Source organism: Lichenostomus cassidix, chromosome 4A, assembly GCF_008360975.1.
Source record: "Lichenostomus cassidix isolate B80296 chromosome 4A, HeHo_3.0, whole genome shotgun sequence".
Taxonomy (NCBI): Eukaryota; Metazoa; Chordata; class Aves; order Passeriformes; family Meliphagidae; genus Lichenostomus; species Lichenostomus cassidix.
The window spans coordinates 11,228,643-11,239,915 of NC_139485.1; the positions used below are offsets into that span (position 1 = coordinate 11,228,643).

General features: G+C 38.8%; 1 protein-coding gene across 2 annotated transcripts in view; it reads left to right on the forward strand.

The window, feature by feature from the left end:
- The window catches only part of NRK (Nik related kinase), an 82,508-nt gene extending 72,675 nt beyond the window's left edge, over nucleotides 1–9,833 (forward strand). For both annotated transcript variants that reach the window (XM_085060519.1, XM_085060520.1), the window contains exons 29-31: nucleotides 538–697; nucleotides 5,126–5,265; nucleotides 6,032–9,833. In XM_085060519.1, coding sequence (XP_084916645.1) covers nucleotides 538–697; nucleotides 5,126–5,265; nucleotides 6,032–6,115 — 384 coding nt within the window. In that variant the 3' untranslated portion in view covers nucleotides 6,116–9,833. The remainder of the gene's footprint in view (nucleotides 1–537; nucleotides 698–5,125; nucleotides 5,266–6,031) is intronic.
- The last annotated feature ends 1,440 nt before the right edge of the window (nucleotides 9,834–11,273 follow it).

Below are 11,273 nucleotides of genomic sequence, written 5' to 3' on the forward strand. Positions count from 1 at the left end.
GACAGGGTGAAAAGGTCCAGGGAACTTCTTACAGCAAGGTGAATATTGTTAAATTTGCAGGATTTAACTTGTGAGTGGGGATAGGGGAATATCATGGAAAGTGAAAGCACTGATCTCCTGGAATGTGGAAGTTTTTGTGCTTCCTCCATCTTCTGAAAAAATTGTGAATTCAAATTTATTTCACCTTTCTTCTGTTTATATAATGCAAGTGTTTTGTGAGTGACAAAGTAAATATTATTGTGTCTCAATGGCTCCATGGCTTCTTGAAACCAATTAAGACTGGTAAATTTAAAGTGAAATATTGAACATTGATTTGTTTGCAAACCTGCTGTCATATTCAATGGGGAGAGAAGGGGAGAAAGTCTGTTTCAGAGGCTCACTAGCAAACTATACAGCTTCTGAGAACAGGCATTTCTTTCACTTTCCATGAGCCATGAGCTAGTTCTTTTTATTGCTCTGCCAAGCTAGTTAGATTGATGTCATCACTGAAATTGCAGTCCACGTTCCGATATAAATCTTGGTAAAATATGATTGTAGATCCAGGGGACGATTCGCCCACATGCCATCATCATCCTCCCGAACACCAGCGGGATGGAGCTCCTGCTCACCTATGAAGATGAAGGCATCTACATTGACATATATGGGCATTTCACAAAGGAGACTGTTCTCCAGTGGGGAGAAATGCCAGCATCTGTAGGTATGTATGAAAAATAGCTCTTTATTAAATACAAGATTCTGCTGCGTGAAACCTGACTTTTTTATGAGGTTTGTATCTGTGTGAAAATGGTTGTATGGCACATAAAGCAGCTTCTGAGCAAACCAGATGTGTAAAAGAGTAAACAGATTTATGGGTGTTTGTGTTAACACAGCCAATGATTGCAATAGGGGCTTCCCATTTGGACCACAGTCTGTATTCTTGTCACACAGTTTATTGCATCACACATTGACTATACAGACTTCACTGAGGATGCAGCTTACCACCAGTTTTCACAGGGAGAATTATGTGAATTACAGAGGGGAAAAAGTGCTTTGGTTGTTCATAGCTCACAGCGTTTTATGTAGAAATTCACAGCTACAGAGGGGTCAGTTACTGAAGAGATCTGTAACTGCTGTCAAATGGCCTCTTCATTTTATCACTTTAAATTCACAGGGCTGCCAGCCCAGGCTATTTGTGATAGATTCTTAAGCTCCCCATGCTTGCAGTTGGCTGTGTAGGAGGAGATTCTGGTTGTACAGGAGCCAGGGCAGCTGTTTGTTTCACCTTTCCCATAGGGCTTCGAGCTAACAGCATGGGGAAAACCAAGAACAACACAGGCAGATTTTTGGGTTTATTACTTGTTACTGTTCATTTCTGTCTCACTCCTGTTCTTCATTTTAAAACAAACATACCAACAAACAAAACAAGCCCAAGATAATTAGACTGTACAGAAGCATGTTATTAGCTTGGAAGAAACTGGATACCACAATGAAAAATCAAGGATTTTCTCCTTTTTCCTTACCTTTCATTCTACCTGAGTAGTTTTAGGAAAAGCCCATCTTTGGGATGCGGTACAAACCAAATTTGACTTCTGATTGGAATCGCATTTCCACTGAAAAATAACATAACCTATAAACACACAACTCAAAATTTACATAAGGACCTCTGTTAACTGTTATTTTAGTAATTTTACTGCTAACTCCTATTAATGTCCTTAATCCTTTGATATCCTTGGCTGCAGACAGAAACATTGAGAGAAGTGTGAATAACTGTTATTTGAATGGCCCAGCTTAGGGGCAACTTGACAGTTTCTTAAAAGATCCTGTTTTCCTGGCATTTCTAGACCTATTTCAGACCTCCTGAACTCTGTGTGAGCTTATGTCAGTTTTCACTCTGTGTTACAGATATAGAAGGGTCTTGTGTTATCATCGGGGTGCTCTCTTGTCACCCTCTGCTCATTTCTTGATTTCTTTAAAGAAGTATTTTGAAAGAAGACTTTTGTAGTTGGTTAGAGTATTTTGATACCAAAAAAAAAAAAAAGTTTGTATTCTAATCTATGGATTTAGGGCAGGGAATCTAAATATATCTTATTCATTGTCTTAAATTAGGACCTCTGTGACCAATCTGTTAATAAGAGATTGGAGAGAGGAAGCTCAAATCCCATGGGAAATTAAAATTGCGGAAGTATTCTATGTTCAATCTGAAAGATGTACACATATGTAGGGCTAAGTATAAATATAGCTGTAACATTTTCTTTCTATAAAACAGGTTTAAAAATGCATTAGGAAACATCAAGTTAATAAGATTTGGGAGCACTCTTGCCCTTTTGTGTGAGTAATGAATTATTTACAGTATGTAGCCATATAGGGTTGACAAAAATATGGATATTCTCAGAGGAACCAGTAAAAGTCTTATTTCCTTTTCCCTGTACGCTTTAGAAGTAAAAAGACTATTCTGTAGAGAAACAGACAGTGTTACCAAAAGGTTGGTTAAATCACTGCCTCCGTGCTCTACAATGTACCAGCTGGAAACATAGGATGTTTTTATCTAAAGCTGAGGTGGAAAGTGGACTCAAAGTAACTATTCCCAAGTTCCTCGTAGTATAGGAGCTATTGTTCCAAAATAAGACAACTTTATTCTGTGTATGTGCTCTCAGTTCACCTCACTTGAAACACCTGTAAGATCTCCCATAAGGGAGGATTATCATGACTCAGTACTGACCTTTGAATTCACCACCTGCTATATTCCAAATTAATCTCCTAGTATAGGTAAGTCCTTATAACTGGACAACCCTGCAAATGGTGTAAATGAGGCCATTTTGCCTGCACGTTGTTTCACAGATGAAATTTGGGAAAGAATTATTTTATTCTGCTACAAGGCTGAGTTTTTACACTGCTTGTACTTAAACCTGTCATTGTCCGTTGACAAGTTCTCAGTACGATGGCCAGACAGCAGAATATCAGGGCTGAACTTGGCGTATGTGGTTTATTATGTTCCTGTTTGAATACTGCCTGGAGGTCTGATCTCTTCAGAACACAGCAGAAGTGGTCCAGCAGGTGACCTGGAGGTTGCAGCAGAGCCTAATGAAGTGGTTACTGCGAGCTGCAAGGAAGCTATCAAATTGAAAACTGCCCAAGGCACAGATACAGACACAGCACAGGGACACCTGGAGTGTAGATTTCATGTAGTGGAAAAGATCAGGAGACTTATTAGTTCTTTGTTGCTAGACCTATATGATCTATACTAAACAGTGTAGCCACAGAATGATTTCATGCTGTTTATAAATATGGACCTGCCTTGCTTCCCACCCCAGAACCACAGGGTGCCTCCAACTCTGTTGTGTCCAAAAGCAAAGTTGAAAAAGATAATGTGATGTCAGTTGGTACAAAAAATAGCAAATGTCAGAGTATTGTGTATAATTTTTATCTTCCTCACTCTGTGTGTGGTCTGGGCTTACTTTTCAGGTACTGCAGACTGTCCTGGGTGGGTGCTGCCCTGGGCTCATCCTGCTACTGCTGCACTGCTCAGAAATGTTAATGACAGTTTTCCCTACAGCCTACAGCAGTGATGCCTTGTTGTACAGCCTAGGAACTGAACCATAAAGAAAAGATTTTAAAATACATTTTCATATGTTTGAATGTGTTTGTGTAGATAAACTCTCCTCCTCTTTTGCCGCTTACCCTCAGTTGCTCACTGCTGCTTTGCTTTTCAAACAAGTTGGTTTCTTCCTATTTCCTCATGCCTGGGATGCCAGGAAAGAATTATCTTGCTCTCAGCACTAGTTGCAGGGAAACCTTCAGTTTCCCAAACCTGCAGTTTCCCTTCAGCACAAAGAATAAATGAGTCTTCTGAACAGATTTAGGGGAAATTTATAGACTCTGAGGAAACTAAAATCACAACACTGTAACCAAACCATATGTGTTTCCAAGGAGGTATGATTTTCATACATTTGTTCTAACAACAATTATAAAGCAAGGATTCCAAGTTAATATTAAATCAGCCATGCTAGAAGTATATACAGTCACATGGGCATATTGCCTTTATTTTCTGCTGTCCTTCTCAAGCAGGATTGCAGGCTGTTGCTTCCTGTACTGAAAGTTTAATTTTTAGACAAAACAACACAGAAGGTTTTAAGAAGCAGACCTTGCTCACACAATAACGTAGGGCAAGCATGCAGTGTCCACTGAAGCTAAAAGCCAGTCCAGTGCACACATTCCCTCTACATCATTTCAGAGCACCAGAATTCTCAGACTAATGAAATTACAGTTGATAGTAAAACAAGAAGAACAATTTCTGAGCATTGACTACCAAGAGAGCATAACTAATGTGATTTTACTTGGAAGCCCATACAAGCACTAATCGGAGGGCTTGCACTGAAACTGTGCCTAATTTGAAATGTGTGGTGTTAACTCCTTCATCACTATTCCAATTTCTTATTGCCAGATTTAAAGGGAGTATTGTGGTAAGCTTTCACAATGCTAAAATATCTTCTTTTGGTTTTGGAGATACTGCACATAACCAGTGACGGGAAGACACCAAATTAATCATGCCATAGTCTCAGATGCTAAAGTATTTAGGTTTCAGACTAAGCTGAACTCCATAGGAAATACAACCCAGCTTCCTAATGGGAACAGAGTGCAGTGGGTACAGAGAAGACAGTCAAGACTTTGCTTGCATATGGGCAGTTAAAAGGATGAGAGGCAAAGATGGGCACTAGTTGCACCAAGATATTAGGAAGAAATTTGTGGTTCAACCTTGAAAGTAGTGATGCATTGCAGAGAGTCTTGGAAAGGTTGTGAAAGACAAGGTCCTGAATAACCTTGTCTAGTTTGGCCCAGCTTTGGGGCTGGTGGTTAAACAAGATGCTCTTCAGGTTTCCTCCAAGCTTTTGTGAGTCATAAGATACACAGTAGTAGTTAAGATCTACGTCTAGAGTTCAAAATAAGTCTGAGAGGAGAAACTGAAATTTAGTTACTATTCCCAAGGCTTTTTGTGTAAACTTAAAATACAAATAATTCAGAATATATTGTTATCAAAGAGAAAAGCATCAGATCCATAATTAACATAAATGAGGCAAGAATCATTCTTTCAGCTGTTAAATAGTATCAATATTTTCTCTCTTTTTTTTTTTTTTTTTTTTTCTTTTAGCTTACCTTCAGTCCAATCAGGTCATGGGCTGGGGAGAAAAAGCGATTGAACTACGCTCTGTGGAGACAGGAAATCTGGAAGGAGTATTTATGCACAAGAAAGCGCAGAAGCTGAAATTTCTATGTGAAAGAAATGACAAGGTACAGAGATGCCTACAAAGTGGTGACTTAGCAAAAATCAGTAATAGCTGACTATGACAGACCAGTTAATTTTGTAAATTAATGGTTATTTCCTACCTCGGTATAACTTTCCCGTTCAAAACCAACGTAGTCACTGATCCCCCTGATCATTATGGATATTCACACTCTCCCACCATCAAATCTATTAAAAGTCCCTATACCACCCAGCCTTCACTGCTGTCAGTGATAACAAATACAAGCATTGTGAACTGCCCAGCACCACAGGTATAGTGGGGAGGGTTAGTGAGTCAGCCCCAAAAATTCCCAGCTCCAGGACTGCCTCTCCTGGGCTACTGAAATTACAGGCAGTTCAGAGCAGTCATCATGGGGAAAAAAAACCCTCAACACTCTTAATTGCAGACACCAGGACATGGATAAGCAGGTAGGATTTCTTGCATATATCAATTTCGATAAATGTTTTCTGAAATCTGCTTAGTCCCACTGTCATATTTAGAAAACTGAGGCTCCAAAACCTTGGATTAATTAAATGTTCTTCTATGTCTTTTCAAATAGGAAAAGAGATATATTTTAAAAAACTCAGTTGTATCACAAGTACAGTTTCACTTTACAAATTTTCTCATGGGATTAAAATTCAATTGTGATATATGTATATCCTTGTATTTGAGACTGTGGCATTCTATCACCTTTCCTATTTGAGTAAAAATATTTTCATAAATATAAACTGACAGTGGTATTTTTTTTCTTTTTTTTTTTTTCCCCTTTCAAGGTGTTCTTTGCATCTGTACAGTCAGGAGGCAGCAGTCAAATATACTTTATGACACTTGGTCAAAATGTACTATTCAACTGGTAAAACACATCAAAAGGAAGAAAATGAAAATTTCCCTGTAGGTAGCAGTGTAAAATTCTCAGAGGTAATATACACAAATTTGCACTTTTTACCTACAAAAATGTTGTCATTATTGACTTATCAAAATTCATATTCTTTCAGTCTGGAAAGAATTCCATTTGCCTGTTGAAGTATTGCAAATGTGTTTAGTTTGTCTTTCAAAGTATGTTGCAAACCAAGATTGTATTAGGAGACTTTACTGAAGAATGTAGCCAATACAAGAAGCTCCTGTAGTCTGAAAAGTGTACGGTTTCATTTTCACAGGGGATGTAATGTTGTTATCTTGAACTGAAGTCTCTTTTTTGGACAGCAACAGCTGTAGGTAGATACAAAACCACAGTTGGGATCTATTTTGGATCGGGTTTGGGTTCATTTTGCAGTTTTAGCAAGCTGTTAGTGTGTCACCAAGATGAACTTGGATGACTTGTGCAAGTCTTACGACACTGAAAGAGTGACTGTTTGTGGTGGGTGCCAGCGCAGCCCGGGAGGCTTGAGGGGTCCTCCCTCCTTGGACCTTGAGGGATCATCCCCTCTGCTGGGTGGACAGGTGTGTTTCAGCACAGAGGTGTAAAAACAGTTAATTCTGAATATGTGCCCCATCTGGGAGATTTTTACAAATGCAGGGGACAGACTTCGTGGTTCTCTCAGGGCTGGATGCCTGAGCCCATAGACACGGTTACTGTAGAATGTATTTGTAAAAATAGTTTAAATAGTCTGTCAAAGTCATAGATGCATAAAGCATTACGAAACAGACCCTGTAACTTTTATTTACACCTGGGACCCACACTCATATGAATTGATTTAAAGGCACTACCCATGTATATAAATAAGGGCACAAGAGCAGGCACCTTCTTTTCTTCCTTCTTGCTCTTTCACGCCAAGTCTTTGTGTATTTGTATGTAAATATAATCTTTCCACAATGGATGTTAAGATTAACAAATGTATTCTTAAATAGTTATGAAAATATCCAAAGAGTTAATCTATTATAAATAGAAAATATAAATAATTCCAGGTGCTTTCTATGCTAATTACATCGAAATAAAGCTGCATCCACTAGTGTTATTGGTGCCAGTGTTTCTGCGTAAACTCTGTTCTCAGGGGCTTATAAGTTGGCCATAAAATTATAGAGATATTTTATATATATATATATATATATACTATATATAATCGTGTACTATGATTCAATTGTAGAGTTTAATGTAATCCTCATTTAGCTGATTTTTGGATGTGCTTTGAAAATGTAAAGCATCAAATATAATACAAAAGAGCTCATTCCAGACCTGATACAGCAGGGATAATGCTGTGGGCAAAAGTGAAATCAGTTAAGAAGTTACAGTGCTTGAAAAAAGGTATTTTTTACTTGAAATATTTGATACTGAAAGGTGCAGGGAAAGTGTGTTGGAATATCTGGTAGTCTACCTCAAGGATGGTAATTCTGTGTTGACTGAGAGGGCAGAAATGGAGCTGTTGGAACTGGTAGCTGTGCTGTCCAGTATGTCAGTTCAGGTGTTGGCAGTGATGCTGTGACTGACAGGTGCTCAGAACTGCTGTCCCTGTGTATGTCAGCAGGGAATCAAACCAGGGGCTAATCACCCTTCCCTGTTCCCTGTGCTGGCTCCTCACTGCTGCAGGCAGGTCAGAGGTGCCTGCACTGTTGCTTTCTGTATTTTTGGCTATATGGAGGACTGCACTTTCCAAAGTTATTGTTAACCTAGCACTTTTCACAGGCACTAGCTTATTTCAAAATGTTTAGTGTTTTTTAATGAAGTATTTTCCTTTTAAATGTTTAACTAACAGAAAAATAAACCTAAAGCCATAAATATCTGCAGTTAAATACTCAAAGTGGTTCTTAATGTATGTGAGTAATAGCTTGTGTGCAGACTTGAAACCTGAATGGAAACTGTGCTTGGGCAGATCTGTGTGACAACAGGAGCTCTGTCTGGTTGTAGTAATGTCCCTACCTGTTGCCAGGGCCAGGGCTGGGGCAAATGAGCAAAACCTGGCTTGGCACCCTATGCAGCTGAACACTTGGGTTTGTTTCATTCAAATTGCACAGAACAAACAAACAACAAAAAAAAGCCCTACTAACAAAACCAAACAAGCCTAAATCTGTAACAGAATCAGGTGTGAAAGTTACAATTACTGGCTAAAAGTAAGTTGCAGACAATCTACTTACAAGCAACTTTCTTGGTTTTGACTTAAAAGTCTAAAAGACTGTGAAGGAAGAAGAGCTTTCATTTTACACCCAGTAGGTGTGCAAAACTTGCAAAGCTGCTCATGCTATAAGCAATCAGTGATCCAGGCTGCCCTGTAATATTTTTTAAGTGTGCTTATCTCAGCAGCCTCTGCATTACAGGGGATGCATGTCAAAGTTTTCCCTTCCCTGTGCTGGTGGCAGCAGGTAAGAAGCAGATATTTTCTTGATGCCAGGGACTAGAATTTAGCAAACAACAGTGGGAATTTATAACAACAACCCATATCAACAGATTAAAGAAGCAAACACAATCAAACTTGTTTAAGCTTATTGTAGCAGAAAATTGTGACAATAAATTGACACACTGTGAAGATGTTTAACTCTATATTAAGAAGAAAAAAACCCAAACAACCGCAAGTTCAAGAGCGGGAATGTGCACTATTACATTGGGATTGTACTTTTGCATTGTTTCCCACTATTAGCTCTTTCTTCTTTTTAGCTACAATTCAAGGAAGTGGGTTGGATTTTCATCTTTAATTCACTATAAAAAGAAATTTAAAATGACTGGAATTTTTGGGCTTACATCCGTGTTTAGTTGTGGAAAGAACGCAGCCCTTAGAGGTAAACGTTTTAGAAAGATTTAGAAGTGGTATTGCAAATAGCAGTAGCAACTGGATGCAACAATCAGAAAACTGTGGCATTGTTTCTTTATCAAGAGACAGTCAGAATGGTTGAAGATAAGAGCGAGTGCAGAAATGTTGAGAAGAGTAACAGAAGAGAGGGGAAGTGAGTGAAGAGGAGGGAAGAGCTGAAGAAAATAAACAGGAGTAGCCAAAGGGGAGGGAGTGGATGTCTGGCACAGCATATTGTTGATGGAGGAATACAAAAGGTTAAAAGATGTTAAAGAAAAGAGAACAACCAAAGAAGTGGAGAGGTATCTGGAGTGACTGGGGGGCACTGAATGAGGGTGTGTTTTGAATAACTATTCAGTTCAAAGCAAAAGTACAAAGGCCAGAAGAAAACAAAAATCAAGTAATCCAAGGTTATCCAGACATAATTTTAACTATGCAAAATGTATATCAGATTTGTAGTTTCATTTTGTGAGGTCTTTCACTAACTTTTAAAAGAAAGGATGTGTTTTTCTAGTGATGTCACTTTGACATGAAAAAATGCTGCAGGGGCAGAATGTGAAGGATCCATGTCAGTAACCCTTTGGTACATGCAGTCTCCTAATGGCACGTGGTGCTCATAATGTTGCATTTGCCACACAAGATTGTGCTAATGCTGCAGCAATGTAGAACTGTGTGTATGTGCCTGCTTTCATTTTAGGCATGGTGAACTCTCTTCTGCAGCCTGAACCTTGGCACATGACTTTTAAACCTGGGAACAATGCAAGTTATGTACTGTACACTATGTATTGTTCTCTAACGTTCAAATTGTACAATTGAAACAGTAATAAAAATACTCTGAAAATCAAAACTAATATAATGCTTCTAATGATTCTGTGATGTTGACATCAGCTATTGTAAAAATAATAGAAACTTTTGTTAGTTTTCCAAATCCAGTCACTGTTCTTCAGGGAACATCCATACTTGCCTATATGGACAAAACAAATATATATCCTTGTATGGATCTCACAAGTGCCATTGTGAGAGTTCAGCCTGGACAGAGTGCTCCTAAGGGTGACAGCCAGTGCTGTGCTGTGTGTGTTGCTAATGAGCTGCACTGAATTTCTGTGTGTCCACCCTTCTCTTTACACAAACACCCAGTGGGATGAGAGCAGTGGAACTACAGCAGAATGACAGCTTGTAGTCACATTAGCCTGAGTGCCAGTTTAGGCCAAGACACTTCTTCTCAGGTAAACTCATGTAGTCTTTATTGCCACTGGAATTGTTTCACCAAAAACCATTGTAAAAGCTGGCTTGCGAGTTCAGTTCCATGTTTAAACAGCTGTATTTAAGTTAAATGAAGCATAATCAAGCCTGCAGTCTATATAAAAGACTTCTATAGATTTTAAAACCTGTGCAGTAAGTCAAAGTTATACACAACAAAAGTGTAATAAATCTTCCTGCTGATAGCCCACCACTTTCTTAAACTGCTCTTCAAAGTGCAGAGAGCTGATTAAAGGCCAAGGGGATGTCAGCTGGGTAGTCACCTAAAATGTTATTTTAGCATTACTTGGCAGCTTCCTGTTATTTTCTAGGAACAGTTAACAAAAGCACCTAGGAAGTATGGTGAAATGCATCAGAAAAACTTTGGTTTTGTCCTCAAAACACTTTGTGGTGAACAGCTTTTACAGTAAACTTTATGATCTTACACACCAGCTGATATTTTTTTAACCTAGATCATCACCTTTTATTCTCTCATGCCTTTTATTTTTCCAGCATATTTTAAATGTAATATTTAACATAACATCCTCTTATTCAGCATAGCTCATTCTTCACTGTTGCTGCTATAAAGGCTAACTGCTGTTTTCCTAAGGTGTGTTGTATGCAAAAACTGAGATACCCAACTCCTACTTACCTCTGCAAATTTGAGACTGTTGACTCAGAGGTGAACACAAGTATGGTTTAACACACTTGGCTGTAGGCATATAAAAATCACATTGTCTTCACTGAGCTGCTTACACGCCCTGATGAAGCAGGCTCAGCATAACACAGAGTTCTCAGTTCTTGTGATGTGATACAGCCATCTGCTGATGGCTCCTCTCCAGTCATTACTGATTCTCCAAGAGTTTCTGAACTTCCAGTTTCTAGTACAATCACACCACTGTTCAGGGAGGGTAGGGAAATCACATCTAGAAGAACTCACAGACATAACCAGCCTTTAAAACACGTTGACATGCTGTCAGCAAGAGATTTATCCTGTTCCAGTGTTGAAATTGGTATGTTAGCTGGACCTCTGCTGGCGAGACAGAAGGTAAGAGGA